This window comes from Kuraishia capsulata, genomic scaffold (assembly GCF_000576695.1).
Source record: "Kuraishia capsulata CBS 1993 genomic scaffold, Kuraishia_capsulata_scaffold_3, whole genome shotgun sequence".
Lineage (NCBI taxonomy): Eukaryota > Fungi > Ascomycota > Pichiomycetes > Pichiales > Pichiaceae > Kuraishia > Kuraishia capsulata.
This window is the reverse complement of record NW_019172952.1, coordinates 757,275-778,219: the sequence shown is the minus strand read 5'-3', so window position 1 is coordinate 778,219 and position 20,945 is coordinate 757,275. Positions and strand designations below refer to the sequence as shown.

The following is a 20,945-nucleotide window of genomic DNA, read 5'->3' as shown; positions in this document are numbered from 1 at the left end:
CTGAAGCGTGTTTTTTACCACGGGCACATAACCAAAGAGAAGTCAAAAGTTTCTATTATATCAAAGACCACGGGGCGCATAACCACTCGATGCTCATCCCAAATTTTTTTATTATGAGTGAAAAATTATCAGGCTTTTAGTCTACAGAATTACAGCACGAAAATATGGAGGCTGCACAAGAAAACATTCAGACGGTTGCGAAAATTGATGACGGCCTAGACCGGAAGACTCTTTTTGTTCGTTCGATACCTTTTGAGGCTACATCGGAGCAACTGTCAGACTTCTTCTCACAATTTGCGCCTATCAGGCATGCTGTGGTTGTCACAGACAACGACAAGAAGTCCAGAGGTTTCGGCTTTGTGAAGTTTACAACTGATGAAGATCTGCTTAATGCTTTGGAAAGAGCCAAGAAGGAGAAGTTTTTAAATCGTTTGCTGAACGTCGATGTTGCTAAAAGAAGAGAGAGACAAGAAAGGACAGACGGATCCCGCGCCCCAAGGGCTCCAGCCTACGTGAAGCCAGAGGAGGTTGAAAAAAGGAAAGCTAGGTTGATTATCAGAAACTTGCCATGGTCTGTGAGAGATCCTACTGAGCTGAAGAACCTGTTCAACAAGTTTGGAGCTGTCACCGATGCGATTATCCCCAGAAAGGCAGGAGGAAGAATGAGTGGATTTGCTTTCATAACGATGAAAAAGAAATCCGCTGCTGATAAAGCCATAGCCGAGAGTAAGGGACTAAAAATCCATGGAAGGGAAGTTGTTGTGGATTTTGCTGTTGAGAAATCCAAGTGGGTTCAACATAATGAGGATAAGGAGGCGGACGAGTCAGAAGATGAGGAGGAAAGCGACCAGCAAGAGGAAGAGGAAGAGGAAGAGGAAGAGGAAGAAGGAGACGAAGAAGAAGTCCCCGAGGAGGAAAGTGATTCAGAAAAGGAACACACCAAAAAATCGCAGAAAGTGAAAAAAGTCAAAGTCATAGCCAGTGACCAGAACTCCGACTCCGAGACAGGCGAAGACTCCGAAGACGAGTCCGATATGGAAGGCGTCAAGGATATATATGACAACGATGACGAAGAAGAGAACAGGCCGAAGGCAAACAGACAGGAGAAGTTCACCATTTTTATCAGAAACCTTCCATATGATGCCACGGAAGAATCTTTGAGAGAACATTTCTCCAAGTTTGGTCCAGTCAGATATGCTCTTCCTGTGATCGAGAGAGAGACTGGGCTAGCCAAGGGAACTGGTTTTGTGGCTTTCTACAAGCAGGAATCCTATGAGGAGTGTCTCCTGAATGCCCCAGAAGCGACCGGAGGGTCCATTCTGATCGCAGATGATGTTTCTCCATTGTATGTTTATGAGGGTCGTGTTTTGTCTGTTGCACCTGCTGTCGACAGAGACTCTGCCAACAAGCTGGCCGAGCGTAATTTGAAGAACAGAAAGGAACTGCTAGGAAAGGCACCTGGTGAAAAGGATAAGAGAAACCTGTTTTTGCTGAACGAGGGAAGAATCACTTCCAACTCCAAGCTTGCCAAACTACTTACCTCTGCCGATCTGGCCATTAGAGAGAAATCTTATGACCTGCGTGTTCAACAATTGAACAAAAACCCAACTTTGCATCTTTCATTGACTAGATTGGCACTGAGAAATCTTCCTCGTGCTTTGACAGAAAAATCACTCAAGGCCCTTGGTAGAAAGGCAATTGTTGAGTTTGCTACTGAGGTCAGACAGAGCAAGAGACACGCCTTGAGTGCCGAGGAGATCAAGAGATCTATCAGTTTCAAGAAGTTCACTAACCCAGAAGAGGATTCTGAGTCCAACCGGTCCAAAAAGAAGGGTGTTGTCAGACAGGCTAAAGTAATCACCGAGGTCAAGGGATCCGGCGAGGCCGGTCGTAGCAGAGGTTACGGTTTCTTGGAATTCAGAGATCACAAGTCGGCACTTATGGCCTTGAGATGGCTGAATGCACATTTGGTGACGAACGAAGAGATTGTCGACGGTCTTACCGAAGAAGAGAAGAAGTCTGCACAACTGGAAGGTGTTTCCCAGAGGAGATTGATTGTCGAATTTGCCATTGAAAACGCCAAGGTCATGCAGCGTAGAAAGGAGTTCTCGATCAAGTCCAGAGACAGTCGCAAGCGTCAATTGGAGGCTGAAGAAGAAAATGCAGCTAAGAAGGCCAAGATTGAGGAAGAACTGCGTAAGTCGGGTGTTTCAGACAGTGTGAAGCAGATGATAGGGAAGAAGCGTAAGGCGAGAAAGAACAATAGAAGGTAGTGAAAACTGTCAGTTGAACACATATATTGTTATTTGAAGAGTCAACATTGTATAGTCAAGCATTAAAACTGTATGATCAAGCATTGATAATTTATATACATGACTGGATAATCTTAGCTAAGCGGTTAACCTGAAGCTGCATATTTGAGCATTCAGGCTGCATAATCGAGCATCGGAGCTGCATAGTCACGCCTGCAGATTGCTAGCTAGACATCAAACCTGTTAATCGCTATAAAAAGGAAAACGTAAATGACAGAATTAATATTGCGGATATACCCTTTTAGTGGGAAGGTACATCATCATTGCAGGCTCGACATCTGTGATGAAAATGTCTACAAATACCCAGTTTCAGTTTCGTTATATTCGTTAAATATTACATGCGGGTGATGTAGAAAAGTCTTCTGAACCAGTACACTGGTTCCGAACAATACATGAACCGTATCGTAGCCCCACCTCAGACTCAGAATCATTTATCCCAATCAACAACCAATTAAAACAGATTCTTTGTTTTCTCAACTCATGGATGAAAACTGTGGACACTAATTGCTAACATGTCTAAACTCATTTTACCTCAATGCTGCCTTGGAGGCCTCGTCATCAGTCCCATAGTGTTCTCAACCCATCCTTCTGCCCCTCCTTCCATAACGAGCACATCATACACTGACCTCACATTTGTTTTGTCTTTGAGGACTTGATACCCAAGAATGGCCGCATTTCTGGTACTGGGAATTCTCAACATCTCCTTCTCGACTCTCCATCCTACAGACGTGGCAATGTCTTCCACATGGTCCACCAGAGCAGCATACGTGGAGCTGGATGAGTACGAAACTGGCTGGACCTTGTTGTCTTCTTCTCGGGATTTGACCCGTCTCCCTGGTGGATATCTCACACGGGCTCCGCTGAGACTGTGGGAGCAACAAGGGATGACCATGAATGGATACCCAAGAAGAGGAATCCAGCAAGTCAGTTCGTCTGAGTGGTTGCCAATAATGAAGGTATCCGTTGGGAACTCCGCAGTATTCACCTGGGGTGACTGCAAAAGGCTTGAACTGGAGTAGCAGGCCAATAGAGGCACATTTTCGTTAAAGAGCTGTTTCTCACGCGAGTTACCACTTGGAGCAATGGAAACAGGAACCTGGAACAACCGCCCATTATCGTTGACATGAGGAGCCATACTCTTCAAAGCAGGGTGAGGTCTCAGAAGTATCGAGGGGATCACCACCTGTTCCTTGAGCTTATCGCGCACCTCCGGAGGATAGGTCTTCCAGGACTTCCTGCGTCTTGCGTCTATGCCGAGCCCGTTGTAGCCTTCCATTGTGAGCAAATAAACTAACAGACCGTTACCACAACCGAGATCCCGAAACTCAAAAGATTCCTTTCCAGAATAAATGACATCCCAAAACTCCATGAGAAAAGCGGCAATGGCAATGTCCTCAAAGACGTGTTTGCGAGGATCGGTCTTCTCGCTCCAATTATCCACGAGTTTCCGAGAATATTTCTGTTTCAGCTTGATATATCGGTCTTGGAATGCCACCTTGGACACCACCAGATCATGATTCACTCTTTTCTGGTATCCCTGTTTCACTCCCGAGGAGTGTTTGCGCGCGGTTCCCAAAAGCCTGAAGGCAATGCGGATCATCCTGTCCTTGGGATCCAATTCCTGGAAATGCTTAACTGAGTCCTCCGCAAATGGCATATAATGGATAGACAACTTTGAATTATCAAACAAAATTCCTATCGCTTTCACCTGGGGCAAATAGAAAGGAATCTCATGGGGATTATCAATATGTGGGATGTAGATCACAAGACTCGTGTTCCCGTCTGCGCTCCCTAGCACCAAACATGTTTGGTTGATTATAGGGTCTTTGTTAGGATTTCTCGGAATAATTTGCCTCACAATTTCAATCTTTGGTGCCAAATCAATCTCTAGAGGAACACTTTTCAGTGCTGTATCTTGCAGATTCAACTCCAGTCGCGAGGAGTCGTCAGTCTCCACCGCATCGTCCACCAACGGTTTTGATTTGGCGTCCAAAGATCCAGTACTCGAGATCTCAGTCTTTTCTGACTCATTCAACGGGTAAGAAACCTCTGACAGTATATCTGCTCGCAGAAGGACCGTAGAATTGATGTTTGGGTGCCTGATCAGATTAGTCATGGCCTGCTCGAAGTGGGAGGCTTCGAAATCTACCCCCTCCTCAAACAAACCACACCACTGTTCCCCTAGTGCCGAAGGATTGTCTCTAATGTTAGGAATGTCCATTTTGCCCCCGATCAGACTGATACCGTGTAATCTTTCGCTTCTTTCGAACCACAGTTTATCTGCATGACCAGCTTAGGCCCAATTTTTTTCACTAGCCCCAGGAGTGCACTCACCAAAAAACGGCGCCTTCCAGAAAAAGGAAGATTTGGGGCTGTCGTCAGCCTGTCTCCGGTCTCTGAGAGCATCACGTATCACTTTTTGGCGTTTTGTGTGACTTTTGCTCACTTCAACTCGGGTTGTTTTCTTGAATTATTGCTATTCAATAAGGAGAATGTCTGGCTCTTCTTCGCAGTGAGTATCCATTTTTTGGGTGACAATTGAGCTGGAGACGCATAGATTGGCTTGTGCTAGCTGAAGGGGGGGATCTTCCCTGAGGTGGGCATCTGAAACCAAGCGAGCCGTTCTTGCTTAATTGTGACACTGTGGTCTTGAAAATGTGTTTATATGAATTATTACTAACCGAATATTCAGATTTCAGCAGTAAGTATTTCAACTGGTGTGGACAAGTGGGCAGTCTTGAGGAAGTGAAGGTGTGAGTTCAAGAGTTGGTGGGAAAGACAAGAGCCACAAGGCGATTGAGGGATTCTTGAGGGTTCTCTATAAGCATTATGCAATCTTCGAATGCCTACAGATCTTTGGGAATCCATGGCAGTCTCAAAGAGCCGTTTGAGAATGGCTCAGAGCTACCCAAAGGTACCCGGACCTTCCTCCAGACCGAAAATTCTCACATTAAACACTAAATACATTTCAATCCATACTAACACATCTATCAGGCTGGAAAAGCTAGGTGAAGGCACTTACGCCACAGTTTACAAGGGCAGAAACAGAACTCTAGGAACCCTTGTCGCTCTCAAAGAGATCAACCTGGACTCCGAAGAGGGGACTCCGTCCACGGCCATCCGTGAGATCTCTCTCATGAAAGAGCTGAAACATGATAACATTCTCACGCTTTACGACGTGATCCACACAGAAAACAAGCTAACCTTGGTGTTTGAGTTCATGGACAAGGATCTGAAGCACTACATGGACACGCAGGGGAACAATGGAGCTCTTGAGCCCCCTGTGATCAAGTCTTTTATGTTCCAGTTACTCAAAGGTATAGGATTTTGCCACGACAATAGAATCCTGCACAGGGATTTGAAACCACAGAATCTACTAATCAGCAACAAGGGCGAGCTCAAACTGGGTGACTTCGGACTTGCACGTGCCTTTGGAATACCCGTCAATACCTTCTCGAATGAAGTGGTAACCCTGTGGTACCGTGCACCTGATGTTTTGCTCGGTTCCAGAAACTACTCTACTTCCATTGACATGTGGTCTGCGGGATGCATTCTTGCCGAGATGTTCACGGGGAAGCCACTATTTCCAGGTGCAAACAACGAGGACCAGCTGCTCAAAATATTCACGTTGATGGGAACTCCTAACGAAAGAACGTGGCCAGGAGTGAGCTCTTACCCCAACTTTCAACCTAACTACAACGTGTTTGCACCCCAGGATCTTGGATCTATCATAACGCAAATCGACAGCACTGCGCTGAATCTGCTCAACAGCCTGCTGAGGATGCGGCCAGACGAGAGGATACCGGCACGCATGGCACTGCTTCATCCGTGGTTTGAGGAATACACCTCTGGAAATCAGAGGGCGTATTCACAACAAGAATACCGCCATTAAGTGAATTTGAAAGTAACGAAAGTTTGAGACTTTCACGGCTTCTAGGATCACCCGAGGGATTTCTGAGTCTACCGTGATCCTCCAGTGACCCTCTCAAATCCACAAAATCATTCTCAGAGTCTGTTAGATTTTCATTTTACAAATCAGTCACTTCAAGTTAATGTTTGCTCACTCTAGTTTCATCAGATATTTCGGATAGTTGTTTTACCCAAAGGGCATATATATACATAGCGTCCATCAGTACTCGCATCCAATTGCACGCCCAGCGTGAAGATTCGCGATCATAGCATAATGCTGTGGCTCCGGCTCCACATTATAACGAGCAAGTAGTTCGAATGCGCCGTGGTCTTGCAATTCCGCAACTGCTGCCCATAGCTCGTCGTTTGAGGAGAGAACGGCACTGTTGTAGTACTCCGACAGTAAGAAACGGACAATTCCCAAGAGACCCCTTCGAAGGGCTAAAATCAGCGGCTCCGGATTATTATCAAAAGGCTCGGAGGAATTTCGGACTAGGAGTTCCACGAATCGCACGTCTCCAGTTTGGTGATGCTCAATGTACCACATTATGGTGGCCATCACGTTCACGAATCTCAATCCCCGCTGAGCCATTTTATTGAAAATAAAGCTGTAGAGAATCAGGCGCTCCTGAAGTTCCCCTCTAAGCCCACTCGCAGGCAGTTCACACGGGAATTGGACCGTGGCAGGAAAATCCTTATTGGCATACCATCCAACGGCACGCGGACACACCGTTTCATCGTAGGCAGAGTCAGGTGAAGGAGGCGAGGAAAAAACTGCAATATCACTGGCAAGCATGACACAATCAAATCTGATCAGTTCCAAAATAGGTTTGGTTACGTATTTGTTCCTCAAAACATCTGCATCAAGCGCATACTTGAGACCACACTCAGCATGGAGCTTGCGTCTATATCTATAGCGAACGCACATGACCGCGAGATGCTCATTAGAAGGAGAGAGCACAGAGTAAAGAAAACGGTTGCATTGGTATAGATCTGAGCACTCTGAGAACTTGAAAATTTCAAAAAGTACTTCCAACGGCAGCCTTTCTAGGATGGACCTTCCATCTGCAGGAGCCAGTTCGGCCTCACGTTGCGCGTCCTTGGGAGCCACCAGACGTCTCCTCTTAGGAACTCGAGAGGACCTCAGAAAGCGCTTGTTTATGGCTGTTCTGGTCCCGGGTGACAAAAAGCCCATGTCTGGGATGAAAGGCATGTGTATTCGGTCTCTGTCTTTCTGTTGAGGCTGGTTGAAAAACTCAGTGGGGGGGCAGAGGCGTGTACCAGACACATAGTAACCGCACATACATTGCACCAATTATGCGTGGATGTCCCCAGATCACTCGCGATAATTCGGCGCGTCAGACCGGCATGAATTGCGAATTCTGATCCAAGTATGAAGTGCACATATATAACATTACTGCTAGAAGTTTGGGCTGTTCTTTAGTACTGGGGAGTGACACCCAATCCAGTTACCCCAGAACTTTGTGGTTAAGCGCCCGAAAGTTCCGCACAAAGCAAACGAAGACAATTGAGCCGAATGAGGAAGTGGGGGCTTGGTATGCATATCCGGCAATCGGCGCATCCACGTGCTCAGCTTTTAGTTGTGATGTAAACTTGCCGTCTTTTCTTATTTTTAGATCATTTTTAGGGTAATGTTTGGATGGGATATGTAGGCGGGTATCAAAATGTTAAGCATAATATCCGGGCCGCCTGTGGGCGAAAGGACACTTTCATAATTTGTTTGAATCAATCACCGAGCACGATGCAGTGTGTGTAGAAAGAAGATATACAACAAGGCCGTAACTAAGCCGTCTCTTCACCGAATTTGATCGAACAAATAACAGAGTGACCGAAAGGAACCAACCAATGACGTATTCTTGACCCCCTTCTAATATCTTTCCCGCTTGAGACATAATTCCAATCATTCTTGGGTCCCTAATTGGCCCCACGATATGCGCCGGGCACGTCACCTTGCCAGATGCAAGAATTCGACGCAAGGCTTAGAGGATGCTCCTGCCGTTGATTTCGATATATTTTACTTGTTCCTTTGTACATTTCGCCTGTTGTTTCAGCTTTCCGAGGCGGTGCCTGTCATATATATCCGCGAGCTTTCCAAAAACCCCTCTGGCCTCGTGTTGACGAAGCCCGCACTCAGAAACATCACTTCTATGAGACGCATCAACGCCAGACTGTTCGCCTTAACCGGCCTGGTAATCGTCACAATAACGGTTCTATTGGGACTCAGACCAGAATCGGGTAGTCTGAATAAGGTCCAATCATTTGGTAAGAAAGAAACCTGGACCAAGACCTGGGCTGCGATCAACCCGCAGACGCAGACACAGGAGCCCGAAGGAACCGGTGGAAAAACCCCAGAACACGAGCACAAAGACGAGAACAAAGAATCAGCACAGCGATATGTTCCTGGTGATTCATCCAAGTTGGAACAGGCCGTTCACAGAAAGCAGGTGACCTCAAAAGCCCACAGACAAAATGCCACACTGCTGGCATTGGTGCGCAATAGCGAGACATATGGCATGATTAAGTCCATCAAGCAACTAGAAGACCGATTCAACCACAAATTCAACTATGACTGGGTCTTTTTGAACGAAGAGCCGTTTGACGAAGAGTTTATCAACGAGACTTCAATGCTGGTTTCGGGAACGGCTCGTTACGGGAATATCCCAAAAGAACATTGGTCATATCCCGACTGGATTGACCAGGACGTTGCAAAAAAGATCAGAGAGTCCCGAGTTATGTCGCGCATAAACTATGGCTCGAGTGAGAGCTACAGACACATGTGTCGATTCAACTCAGGGTTCTTCTACAAGCATCCTATAATGGATGACTATCAGTTTTACTGGAGAGTGGAGCCCGATATCATGTACAATTGCGATATTCCAGAAGACCCATTCAAGTTCATGGTTGACAACAGAAAGCAATACGGGTTTGTGGTTTCGATGTATGAAGCCCAGAAGACTGTGGAGACTCTCTGGGAGACGTCTATGAAACACTTCAACCAGTCTGGTCTGCCACCAGCAGATCCTCGGATGTATGAGTTCATTGCACGCGAGGACAACACGTACAATCTGTGTCATTTCTGGTCAAACTTCGAGATAGCGAACCTGGACTTTTACCGGGACGAGAAATACGAACGGTTCTTCAATGCTTTGGACTGGGCTGGTGGGTTTTTCTACGAAAGATGGGGAGATGCTCCAGTCCACACAATCGCAGTAGCAATGCTGTTGAAGGCAGAGGAAGTGCACGTTTTCCAGGATATCAGTTATACTCACACGGTCGCGGAGACCTGTCCTCTGGATGACGGCATGCGCCACGAGAGGCGGTGTGTTTGCAATCCACACACCGACTTCAGCTGGAAGTCCAAGAACTCGTGTACTCCTCGGTTTGTGCAGTTAACTCAAAAAGAGACACTCAAGGACCACGATCGGTATGTGACTGCGTTCGAGCAGGAGGAGCGCGATGAGAAATTGCGCAAGCTTCAGGAGGAGGAGAAACAGCAGGCGATCAACGAGCAGAGACAGAAGGATCGGAGGCGGAAAGCCGAGCAGAGAAAGGCGCAGCGTCAGGCTGAGAGGGAGAAGAAGGCCAAGGAGAAGGCTCAGGCAGAGGGAAAGGGGGAGCAGAAACAAGAGCAGAAACAAGAGCAGAAAGAGACGGTGAAGGAAGCTGAAAATGAGACTGTACAAGAGAGGAAGAACGAGGGAGAGCAAAAAGAAGAAACAGATGAAAGCAACGCGAACAGTAACGAAGATAACGGTGACAACTCCAATCAAGAGACCGCAAATGAAGGCACTGACAATGGCCAGGATAGCAACGAAGACGATTCAGGATTTGACGAAATCACAGCATTAGACAACGAGGATCTGCTTCAGGATATAAACTTTTGACTGTTTAAACATGAACACTAACGACATAAAACAAGCCCATTGATGGGACGCTGTAGGTGGTGGATAGCCAATTGCATAACCAGATTGTGGGCATTAGAAATCAGCGCACCCAAAGTTTCACTTCGAATTTCAAAGCCACAAATCGCTTAACCTTGACGAAAAATCACTTCGCTAAGCCCGACTCCCTTACTCAGTTGTGAAACAAAAGCTGAGACGCCGCGCCTCAGAACAATTACGTAGCCCCAACCTGATGCCGAGGCAGAAATTGATTTACACACGACACGCCTTACGTGTTCGTGCCTTTTTCCCTTGACGCCTGCTCGTTTCTTTCTGTGCTGTTGAAAATCGGCTTTTACCTGTTCGTTTATACGTTGAGTTTAAAATCGAGCTGTGTGTGCTGTTGCTTATTGCGAGGCTAATTTTTGCACTTTGCTTGTTTTTCCGAAATTCTGAATCTGTTTCGGAGCCTTTTGTGACGTGTCAAAAGGCGTCTACCAGGGGAACAAGACCCAAAACTTCCATTTTAAACTTTTAAGCCTGATCCGTTACCAGAATGGCTAGGGTCAACGCTCGAATCATCAGATTCGGTGTATTTGCCGCTGTGTTGGTTCTTTGTGGCTATATCCTTTCCAAGGGTGCCAGCTCAGCCTATTCCGTCCCTTCTACCGGCGCGTCCTCGAGCATTTCCACGAACGAAAAGTCAGCGCAGAAGCCAGTGGAGAAGCCAGTGGAGAAATCAGTAGACAAACCAGTGAGTCCCGCTGCTCCAGCTGCAGCTGGTGCTGCCGTGGTGCCTGCAGCGTTGAACGCGCAGTCAGGAGCCACTTCGCCTGTTACGAAGGGCAAGGAAAAGGCCACGTTCGTTTCCCTCGCCAGAAATGTGGATCTGTGGTCTCTCGTGGAGTCTATCAGACAGGTCGAAGATCGTTTCAATAAAAACTTTCATTATGACTGGGTATTTTTGAACGATGGCGACTTTGACGATGAATTCAAGCGTGTAACCACTGCGCTCGTTTCTGGTACTACCCACTACGGAAAGATAGAACCTGAACAATGGGGTTTCCCAGATTGGATTGACAAAGAAAAGGCTGCCAAAGTTCGTGAAGAAATGCGTGAGAACAAGATCATCTATGGAGATTCCATCTCATACAGACACATGTGCAGATACGAGTCTGGATTCTTCTTCAGACACCCTCTCTTGGCCGATTTCGAGTGGTACTGGAGAGTTGAGCCAGGCATTCGCATCTACTGTGACATCGAGCAGGATCTGTTTACGTGGATGCGCGAAAATAACAAAAAGTACAGTTTCACGGTGTCCTTGCCCGAGTACAAGGAGACGATCATGACGCTTTGGGATACCACCAAGGCATTCATGAAAGAATACCCCCAATACATCGACGAGAACAACATGATGGACTTCATCTCGGATGACGGTGGAGAAACCTACAACGGATGCCATTTCTGGTCGAACTTCGAGATCGCGTCCCTTTCGTTCTGGAGAAGCGACGCATATCTGAAGTACTTTGAATACCTTGACAAAGCCGGTGGATTCTTTTACGAAAGATGGGGTGATGCTCCCGTGCACTCCATTGCGGCGGCTTTGTTCCTGCCCAGAGATCAGATCCATTTCTTCGAAGACGTTGGTTACTACCATGTTCCTTTCCACAACTGTCCAGCGGATGAGAAGGTTAGACTTGCAAAGAACTGTGTTTGCAATCCTAACGAAGACTTCACCTGGAGGGGCTATTCGTGTGTGCCAAAGTATTATAAGGTGAACGATCTCAAGAGGCCTAACGGATGGGAGAACTATACTTAGAAGAAATTGTTTCAGTCGTTTGTATTTAGGAGCTATTTCGCTTCATTTTGACGTAGCAAATCAATTCTCACGGCAATACATGATGCTAGTCAAACGCTAACGCCAGTCCAATGTTGAGTATTCTGTCTGCCTGGCAATTACTATCGTCGCATAGTCGAGCAGCTGAATCCGTTAGAAGCCCGTAGCGAATTTTGAAGAGGTTAAGTGCTCAGACAAACTTGCACACGTGACCGCAAAATTTTGCGCGGTGCCCAAATTACCCGATTCGGCCAATGACTCAAATCCGACGACCCAAATTTTCATCCCTCTCCTTCTTTCTTCCCCAGTTCATCTACTATCAACTATCATACACAATCCACAATGTCAAAGGGAAAAGTTTGTTTGGCCTACTCCGGCGGTTTGGATACATCCGTCATCCTCGCATGGCTGCTTGAAGAGGGCTACGAAGTGATTGCCTTTATGGCCAACATTGGTCAGGAGGAAGACTTCGAGGCCGCCAGAGCAAAGGCCCTGAAGATTGGTGCCACCAAGTACGTGCTTGTTGATGTCAGAAAGCAGTTTGTTGAGAGTGTTCTCTTCCCAGCTGTTCAAGTGAATGCCATCTACGAGAACGTCTATCTGTTGGGAACATCTCTTGCCAGACCAGTCATTGCCCAGGCCCAAATCCAGGTTGCCGAGCAAGAAGGTTGTTTCGCAGTTTCCCACGGATGTACCGGAAAGGGAAATGACCAGGTCCGTTTCGAGTTGGCTTTTTACGCCTTGAAGCCAGACGTCCAGGTTATTGCGCCATGGAGAGACCCTCTTTTCTTCGAAAGATTTGCCGGAAGAAAGGATCTTTTGGAATATGCTGCTGAAAAGAACATCGAGGTCACACAGACCAAGGCCAAGCCATGGTCCACTGATGAGAACATGGCACACATCTCTTTCGAGGCTGGAATTCTGGAGGACCCAGACACCACCCCTCCAAAGGACATGTGGAAATTGACCGTTGATCCAACCGACGCTCCAGATGTGCCAGAGGACTTCACCGTGGTGTTCGAGAAAGGTCTTCCAGTCAAGCTGGCTCTTGCTGACGGAACCGAGTTCACTGATCCAGTTGAGATTTTCATTGCTGCCAACGCCTTGGCCAGAAGAAACGGTGTTGGCCGTATCGACATCGTTGAGAACAGATTCATCGGAATCAAGTCCAGAGGCTGTTACGAGACCCCCGGTCTTACGGTGCTCAGAACTGCTCACATTGACTTGGAGGGCCTCACTCTTGACCGTGAGGTCAGAGCCATCAGAGACACCTTTGTGACTCCAACATACTCCAAGCTGTTGTACAATGGTATGTACTTCACCCCAGAGTGCGAGTACGTCAGAGGCATGATTGCTCCTTCGCAGAAGACCGTCAACGGTGTTGTTAGAGCCCGTGCTTATAAGGGATCTCTGATCATTCTCGGAAGATCCTCCTCAACGGAGAAGCTGTACGATGCTACCGAGTCTTCCATGGACGAGCTGACCGGATTCCAGCCACAAGAGGCTTCTGGATTCATCTCTGTCCAGGCCATCAGAATCAAGAAGTTCGGTGAGAGCGTCAGGGAAAAGGGAAAGCTCTTGGACTTGTAAGTGTATCACTTTAATTAAACTAATGAAGCTGTCGGTATGAACTTGTGTAGAGCGTAAAATCAAGAGTATCGGCATCTCAAAGATCTCTCAAGGGCATCATTTCACGTTTAAGGCAGACTATACAACATAATTTCGTCTTTGGTACACGAGACCAGTAAATTTCCGTCGCAATTCAAACATTGACCTTTAATATTGGTGTATTTGCCCAATACACCCTCACCGAGAGCATAGACCGTCACACCAGCAGGTCTCTGGATAGCCAGAACGTCATTATTGTCCAGAATAAATCCCGTGATAGTTGAACTCTCAGCAAAATTGGTGGATTCTTGCGAATCCACCAGATCCACAACTGTCAAAAAACCACTCTGTTTCATCACAGCAAACTTAGAACCCACCTGACAATCTATTGGTTGTTTGAAGGAAACATGTTTGTCCTTTTCCGTCTTGGAATTTAGCAGAAATAGTCCAAACGGTCCGAAAGCCACGACATCAAAGAAGGGAATGTCCTCAGAGAACTTTAAAGCTGTTGCCTGTGTCACTTTGAAAGAGGTGATATTCAAAACATGTTTTTTCTCCAAGCTCTTAGTGTTGATATCTAGAGTTGCCAATTCAATCGTGCTCTGCTTTCCAATTAAAACTGCGTGGCTCGATGGCTTGAAAGCCAGATGCGATATCGTTTCACCAGAAACATGAATCACCGTTGTCGTCATATCCGAGAGATCTATCAATAGCACAGAGTATTGAGTTGCTACCAAAATCCTGGAGGGCCTGCAACTGATAATTTCAACTATTGAATCGTCCAGAACGAAACTCTTCACTGGAGTCAAGCTCTCGTCAAAAATTTGAAGGGTGTTAGAACGAGACACACCAATGATGTTTGAACCGCTGACTGTCACCATCGTGATATCTGGTATTTTGGCCGAAAAATTCAGAATTGCGGTTACCTCAACAGGATCTTCTGACGTGATCGTTTCCGCATCACTCTCGGACTTGAGATCGTCAACCGTGGGTTCAGTCAGCCTCCTGGGCGGTAGATCTGGGTGTCTGAGAGGTCTGGTTTCCGGAGTAACATCCCTCTCTACAGCAGGTGAATCACTAAACCGCGGTTCTGACTTTCCCAGATTCAGAGGATCAGCACTTTCAACAACAGGAGAGTTCAAGAGATAAAGGATCTCGCTAGTGGTAGTCTTTAAAAACTGCCTGGCTCTCAACAGCTTTGCAACATCGACTGTTTCTAGCTGTAAATTTGCCAAACTGTCCTCAATTTGATCGACTGTATCCGGTTCGTTAACCTGAAGCTTCTTCTCCAGATCCCTCACCTTCAGTATCAGTCTCTCGTTCAGCAACTTTAACGAGTTTCTTTCGCCTTCGAGTTCAACAATTCTCGCCTTGAGATTAGACCTTTCCAGCTCGTTGGTCATTCTATTCTTTTCCACTATTGTGAATTGAGACTGCAAGTACTGCATTATTCCCGGAAGGGTGTAGTTTGGCGTTGTCTGGTCCATTGGAAGATATGTATGTTGATGTGCTTAATTTGTAGCTCTGTAATTAATGTTGATATTCAATGATGCTTTCGTACAATCAACGAGCCTTCCATTACAGTCTCTCAATACTTCTTGGGACTTTTGCCTTGTTGTCCTCGCCTCAATAAGGTGCTTTGAGCCACGCGCGTGATGCTTTCGTTCCTGAGTCGTAAAGTGCTGTTTTTTTCGGGGAATTCTGCTCTATTGGGATAGAGAAGTGATCGGAGATTGAATGCCAGTTCTTAACCCAATATTAATAGAATAATGGTGTAGGAGTGTTCAGTGTTGTGAAACGATGCTTGATCTAACGCTTGGTCTGAGGGGAGGATAGTGATGTTTTTTGTAGTGCATGAACGAATGTACGAAGCACGACCATAATCATCTTCAGCTTTTGTCTCTAGTGCTCTTTATCAGTTCTCTTCTCTTCAAAACTGCTATCACTAAGAAAAAAGGTAGACACCGGAAGTTTTGCAGGTTATTGATACCGAAGCGGAGATTCATACCAGGGACCTTTTTTTCCGCTGTTATGCGCGCTGGTACGCAGTCAAATGGCCCCTAGTGTTTCTTCAGTCCCAAACATGGATGTAAAAGCCACGAAAAAGACACGCTCGCGATTCGGATGCCATGTTTGTAAGCGAGCAAAGATTAAGTGCGACGAGCAGAAACCGCATTGTGGCAATTGTGTGAAGGCAAATAAGACATGTGATTACAGTGTGAAGTTAACGTGGGGTGGAAGACCTTATAAGAAAGCTCGGAAGGAGAACGCGATAAATGGCAAGCATACGAAACCTGCAATTAGTGGTGATGTTAACTCAGACTCCGTGTTTCTACTCAAAAGCTTGACACCTCCGCTGGTAAAGCTGGAATCGCCTCAGCCGCACACAGAACCGTTTGAAAGTACGCATACCCTTCTCAGTCATCAACCTCCAACCTCTCAAAATACCCTTTTGACATCAGCGCAAACGCTGTCAAATGTGCTCAACTCTTTGGCACCCGAGAATTTTGATTTTGGCCGAGTGAACTTCCTTAATGACCTAGTAGACCCGACCGATACGGTTTCGAGCTCGGGTTCTCCGCAGAACTTCCTTTTGAACTCCAAAGGTTCCGAATTATGGCCGGTTGATTTTGCTCATGATACAGCCAGTTTTTTGGGCAACTACGCTGAAGATCTGAGCTGCGTGGAAAAGTTGGTGGAGCCCAGTGGTGCTTTGGTGGAGTTGCCTTTAAAGGACCGGAAGTCAATTCCGAGGCCACCGAGGTTTGCAGATGCCGGTGGAAACGGGGAAGACGAAGAAGAACCTGGAGATCTCATTCCTATCAAAAAGAAGTCGACATGGGCAAATGAGCACGAATTTGTGGTCCCTCGGAAGTCCCGGTCACCTCAGCAGGTTACGGAAATACCCCGAGGACTTCTTCCCTTGCCAGACATCCTGCTCTCGGTTCCATACTACTGGGACTCGTTCCGTTTTTTCAGTGATGTCACCGCAAGCATGCTGGTACCTGCTGACGGATCACTATACAAATCCAATCCCTTCAAAGTGGTTCTTCCGCGAATGGCAATGGCTAGCGATTCGGTCATGACTCTACTGGTGGCATTTGCCATAGAGCACCGTCGCAGACTGCTCGGAAAGCCCGAGCCGAAGGAAATTGTTGATCAGCTGCTTTCGCGCGCTTTGAAAGAACTGCTCATATTGCTACAGAACGAGGAAACCGCCACTGGCGATCTGGCTCTCACTCTGGTACTTCTGTTCAGTTCCTTCGATCTTTTCAGTTTGCGACCACAGAGATGGAAGATCCATATCAAAGGTGCCAAACAGATTCTTTACAAAAGAGGCTTACACCGGCCTTTTGACAAATTCAGCAAGCAGCTGGTTCAAAAAACGCAGCAGATAGGCTTGCATTTGACTGCAGATACCGCTACAGGTTTATCTGGCGAATCGAACCTAGTGTACTTTTTGATCCGGTGGTATGCATACATGGAGAACATGGGCATGCTCGCCACCCCACTAGAGCCGACTTCGGAGGAAGTACAAAAATTTGCTGCTCAAGCACGGTCACAGGTTGGTAATTGGATTGTCACCGCACAAATAAACGATAGTCCACTCGATTACAATATTTCTTCCAAGAACCCAGCTACATTCGAGTCGCACCGCGATGTTGATTACTTCCTCGGCTTCAACATCAAGGTGCTACCCCTTTTTGCAAGATTGATAGAGCTCATCCAAAAGGTGAACATAGTACTGAAATTGTCAGATTCGCCTGAGCGGAGATTGCCGCAATCACTTGTGGTTGCTGCTACAGAGCTGCGCTCGGAGTTTTTGGAATTGATCCAATGGCCCATACCAAAAGAGATAACAGATGGAAGAAAAGCTGAACTTTTGGCCGTTAATCATGCCTTCATTTTGACTGGCTTACTGAATCTGTACACGCGAGTGCTGCTAGTTCCCCAGGATTCGGCCGTGGTCCAACAGGTTTGCCGTGAAATCCTGTCGTCCTCCTCAAAATTTGTCAAACACGGGTCTCCTGCAGACATGTGCTGCATCTGGCCATACTTCTGTGCGGGATGCTTTGTTGTTGATCCGGCGAGCAGAGCTTTTTACAAGCAGAAGTTGATCCGGATGGGTCAACAGGCGAGCATGGGCGCGCCCAAGGCATTGAAGGTGATGGAACGGGTCTGGGAATCCGGAAAAACCTGGATGCAGTTGATGCTAGATGAGCATGCAGAGTTGGTATTTTTGTAGAGGACTACGTCTGTGAGAGGCCTTTGAGATGAGCCAACGCAATAGCCAATGCAAAAGAACCGGAAATGAGCCCATGAATTAACGCTCATGTTGAAAAGTTAGCCAGGTAAAAAACCGCAACCAAAACTCTTTACAATGTCCCTCGCATCTGAAATATTATTGTCATATTCACACTATTAATGTACAGGTAATGTTGTTTATGCATGCAGTCTTCGGCATATTCTGGGGTAGATGCAGAGCATCGTGGAGATGATGTGTAGTTTTTCCGTGGTACGTCCGAAGAATCTCCGAAAATTCCCCGAAGTGCCTTGGTAATTTTCCATATTGTTCCGTAAGTCTCTCTTCACAGGCCGAACTATCTGAAATCATCTTTGAAAAAAAAACAACGAAAGTCCCCCTTGCCTCTCTCGCTCTATTTATAGTATAATGCAATACTCCCTCTGCATCTATCTTTCTTCTACTCCTTACTCGTTGGTCTCGACCACCATTCGCATATTTTCAATCAACACTGCAAACTCTGGAACTGGTAAGGCATATGCACATCCAGCCATGTCAAAATGAAAAAATCCACCCTCATAAGATGGATCAACCCAAAGAATCTCGTCCGAAGCAAGCTTGCGGCCCAGCAACTTCCAGATGCGCCAGTATCGCAGCTCCGAGGAAGTCTCGACCAAAGCATTAATACCGATGCATTGAGAAAGGTTTCGCGAACTTCCAGCTAGTTCATCGCGTAGAGGCAAGTTTGATTGCATATCGACAATTATCTCGGCGTGGGATGGAGAGGTAACGTAATAGTCTCCTGCTTGGACACCACCTGGTCCTGAGCGAATACGCTGAAGAGCCCCTTTTTTATCCGGATCGGGTGAAATCTGCGCAAGATCAGGCTCATACGCATTGCATGTTGGTATATGGGAGTTCACAAAGGTCTCGCGAAAAACGGTATCTTGCTCCGCGTCCAGTTCGAATGAGATATTCTGGAGATGATCCGGCCGAACCAAAGTAGACGCATACATCCGCGCCGGTGTATCAAAATCCGGATCGATGACGCGCGACGAAGTAAAAGGATCATCTAGTTTTGGAACATCACATCTGTCTAGGTTGTAGGCGTCTTCGAGAACAAGACCGTTTTGGACTTTTCTGTGTGGCTGTGCAGCTTCAGCAACAGGTCTGACTTTGTCCAAATAACTCGGTAGATGCTGTTGCACAAAGTTGTACATATGGTCATCAAGGTATAGATATGGCAATCGTTTCGAGAACCAATAATTGTCTGTGAGCATAGTTTGAAGCACTTCCTTCACCTGCTCGACGGTATAGGGAATCGCCGAGGAAGCATCGTACCACAAGGGATGGGCTTCTGTGGAAAAAACCACATTAGAGAGCTTCGAATGAATCTCATTAGAATCATCAAATAGTAAAACAAGATACTTGAGGGTTTCTCCTATAACGAAACTCTCCATGCGGTCCTGCCGTTCACCTGAACGAACGTCCTGCATGCCGGAAAAACCACAATCCTCACGGAACAACTCCTGCAGCCTTTCCACAAAATTTGCAGCAATCTGCAGATAGAGAGGATCCTTAGTTGCTCGGTAAAGGTGGTAGGTGCTTTCGATATATTCGGGCCTCAGAGGCCACCATTCGAGCGAAACGGCCCCGTCAATGGACGGAGCAAGCGATTGGAAGTTCCAGCGTTCTGGAAGCCCACCAAAGGCATTCCAAACCTTCGAAAACAGCCCGTGAAATCGCTGAGCTGTAGAAATATCCCCCGAAAGAACCTGTAAACCTGGTAAAAAAGCACTGAGTGAATCTATCCATGGTGTGACGACGGTACCGCTCTCGAAATCGAGATTGAAAGCGAGAAAATCGCCAGAATGCTTTAAAACAGCAGCATAAACATCATCCCACACTCCTGCAAATCTCGAATCGTCAAACAAAATCGCAAATTTGAGTGCATACTCGTAGAATGAATCGATGGAAGCTCCGGCTCCGGAAACTCTATCCAGCCATTTACCATCATAAGGATCCAGGGTCATGGCTAAAAGATCCCGATCAGAACGCATATTCCACACCATTCCAAACGCATTCACACTCCAAAGCTCAAACCTTGGATCACCACTAAGACGTGAAAGGAGTGTCATTTCGAGCACTGGAGTGGATACCCCAGATGTACACGCGAGGCTCTGCGCACGTTTTGGAACTGCTGCTGGACCTTTCGCCAGATTAGTACGAGGAAATGGAAATCGCGTTGGTGACTCATACGCAAGTACTAGCCGTGCTCCGAGGTCCTTGGCGAGCTCCAAAAGAAAGTTATCGTATTGATCCGGGATCAGACGCAACGCGAACAGGTGCCCAGATAACAGCCCTCCCAAAATACGAATGTCCGTCTCAAATACCTGCACCGTTGTATCCCGGTTAAATAGCACGCGCGAGTCCCAAAACTGCTCTCTAACCATCGAAACCGCCTCAGCAAACCGTGGAACGTCGCCTAACAGGGCTAGCGTATCCAGATTATCAATCAAGGTCGACGAGAAGTTGCCGCATGAGTCATTGATAGCAGTGTCATCAAGATCGCGTGAAGGACCAAGTGGCGCGCAAGAGATGGGTCTTACTTCATCCGCTGGGAAACCATGTTTGAGGTAGGAGCCCCACGCGAAGTCGAAGAGATCAAGAGCTTTTTGGTGGAGCTCCTCCGTCGTCATCACCGACGGCGCGGGATCTGCCTGACATACTCCAAAGATGCATATCAAAAGCAGGAAAAGCTGACCGAGGAGCATACGGCCGAGATCAAGCTGAGTTGGGTCGTATACGAAGAGAGAAAAGCAAGCGAGGTGCTTAAGGTGAAGATGGAGATGCCGATGGAGATGGTGATTGTCGTGCTTGTACTATATTGTGGCCGCACCCGCGAAAACAGGGGTAAAGGTGAAGAATTGGGTGATTTTGGAGATATGAAGAGTTTTTGAGAGGGCATTGGGGCTTGAAGTTGGGAAGAAGTTGGGAAGAAGTTAATCTGAGAAAGTGATTTTGTAATATCAGAGGCTTTTATAGGAAGGACAGAGGATTACAGAAAGTACTGAGTACCTTTGGCATTATCAGTGATACCAAAACTAAACGTCCCGGTCATTCCCGACGACACC

At 46.8% G+C, this 20,945-nt stretch overlaps 10 protein-coding genes across 10 annotated transcripts; 6 read left to right on the top strand and 4 right to left on the bottom strand.

Annotated features, from left to right (window-relative positions):
• Positions 1 to 164: 164 nt before the first annotated feature.
• KUCA_T00002660001 (uncharacterized protein) lies at positions 165 to 2,273 on the top strand (the record flags this gene model as incomplete). Its single annotated transcript, XM_022602931.1, has 1 exon — positions 165 to 2,273. The coding sequence occupies one exon, from the start codon at positions 165 to 167 to the stop codon at positions 2,271 to 2,273; it is 2,109 nt and encodes a 702-aa protein (XP_022458686.1).
• A 571-nt stretch (positions 2,274 to 2,844) lies between these two features.
• Positions 2,845 to 4,533, bottom strand: KUCA_T00002659001 (uncharacterized protein; the record flags this gene model as incomplete). The annotated part of the gene is made up of 1 exon (XM_022602929.1): positions 2,845 to 4,533. One exon carries the CDS (start codon positions 4,531 to 4,533, stop codon positions 2,845 to 2,847), a length of 1,689 nt encoding a protein of 562 aa, XP_022458685.1.
• A 621-nt stretch (positions 4,534 to 5,154) lies between these two features.
• Positions 5,155 to 6,204, top strand: KUCA_T00002658001 (uncharacterized protein; the record flags this gene model as incomplete). Its single annotated transcript, XM_022602928.1, has 1 exon — positions 5,155 to 6,204. One exon carries the CDS (start codon positions 5,155 to 5,157, stop codon positions 6,202 to 6,204), a length of 1,050 nt encoding a protein of 349 aa, XP_022458684.1.
• Positions 6,205 to 6,441: 237 nt separating this feature from the next.
• Positions 6,442 to 7,524, bottom strand: KUCA_T00002657001 (uncharacterized protein; the record flags this gene model as incomplete). Its single annotated transcript, XM_022602927.1, has 1 exon — positions 6,442 to 7,524. One exon carries the CDS (start codon positions 7,522 to 7,524, stop codon positions 6,442 to 6,444), a length of 1,083 nt encoding a protein of 360 aa, XP_022458683.1.
• Positions 7,525 to 8,389: 865 nt separating this feature from the next.
• KUCA_T00002656001 (uncharacterized protein) lies at positions 8,390 to 10,126 on the top strand (the record flags this gene model as incomplete). Its single annotated transcript, XM_022602926.1, has 1 exon — positions 8,390 to 10,126. The coding sequence occupies one exon, from the start codon at positions 8,390 to 8,392 to the stop codon at positions 10,124 to 10,126; it is 1,737 nt and encodes a 578-aa protein (XP_022458682.1).
• Positions 10,127 to 10,679: 553 nt separating this feature from the next.
• KUCA_T00002655001 (uncharacterized protein) lies at positions 10,680 to 11,942 on the top strand (the record flags this gene model as incomplete). Its single annotated transcript, XM_022602925.1, has 1 exon — positions 10,680 to 11,942. One exon carries the CDS (start codon positions 10,680 to 10,682, stop codon positions 11,940 to 11,942), a length of 1,263 nt encoding a protein of 420 aa, XP_022458681.1.
• A 360-nt stretch (positions 11,943 to 12,302) lies between these two features.
• On the top strand, positions 12,303 to 13,550 carry KUCA_T00002654001 (uncharacterized protein; the record flags this gene model as incomplete). Its single annotated transcript, XM_022602924.1, has 1 exon — positions 12,303 to 13,550. One exon carries the CDS (start codon positions 12,303 to 12,305, stop codon positions 13,548 to 13,550), a length of 1,248 nt encoding a protein of 415 aa, XP_022458680.1.
• A 107-nt stretch (positions 13,551 to 13,657) lies between these two features.
• Positions 13,658 to 15,055, bottom strand: KUCA_T00002653001 (uncharacterized protein; the record flags this gene model as incomplete). The annotated part of the gene is made up of 1 exon (XM_022602923.1): positions 13,658 to 15,055. One exon carries the CDS (start codon positions 15,053 to 15,055, stop codon positions 13,658 to 13,660), a length of 1,398 nt encoding a protein of 465 aa, XP_022458679.1.
• Positions 15,056 to 15,651: 596 nt separating this feature from the next.
• KUCA_T00002652001 (uncharacterized protein) lies at positions 15,652 to 17,814 on the top strand (the record flags this gene model as incomplete). The annotated part of the gene is made up of 1 exon (XM_022602922.1): positions 15,652 to 17,814. The coding sequence occupies one exon, from the start codon at positions 15,652 to 15,654 to the stop codon at positions 17,812 to 17,814; it is 2,163 nt and encodes a 720-aa protein (XP_022458678.1).
• A 464-nt stretch (positions 17,815 to 18,278) lies between these two features.
• Positions 18,279 to 20,585, bottom strand: KUCA_T00002651001 (uncharacterized protein; the record flags this gene model as incomplete). The annotated part of the gene is made up of 1 exon (XM_022602921.1): positions 18,279 to 20,585. One exon carries the CDS (start codon positions 20,583 to 20,585, stop codon positions 18,279 to 18,281), a length of 2,307 nt encoding a protein of 768 aa, XP_022458677.1.
• Positions 20,586 to 20,945: the final 360 nt, after the last annotated feature.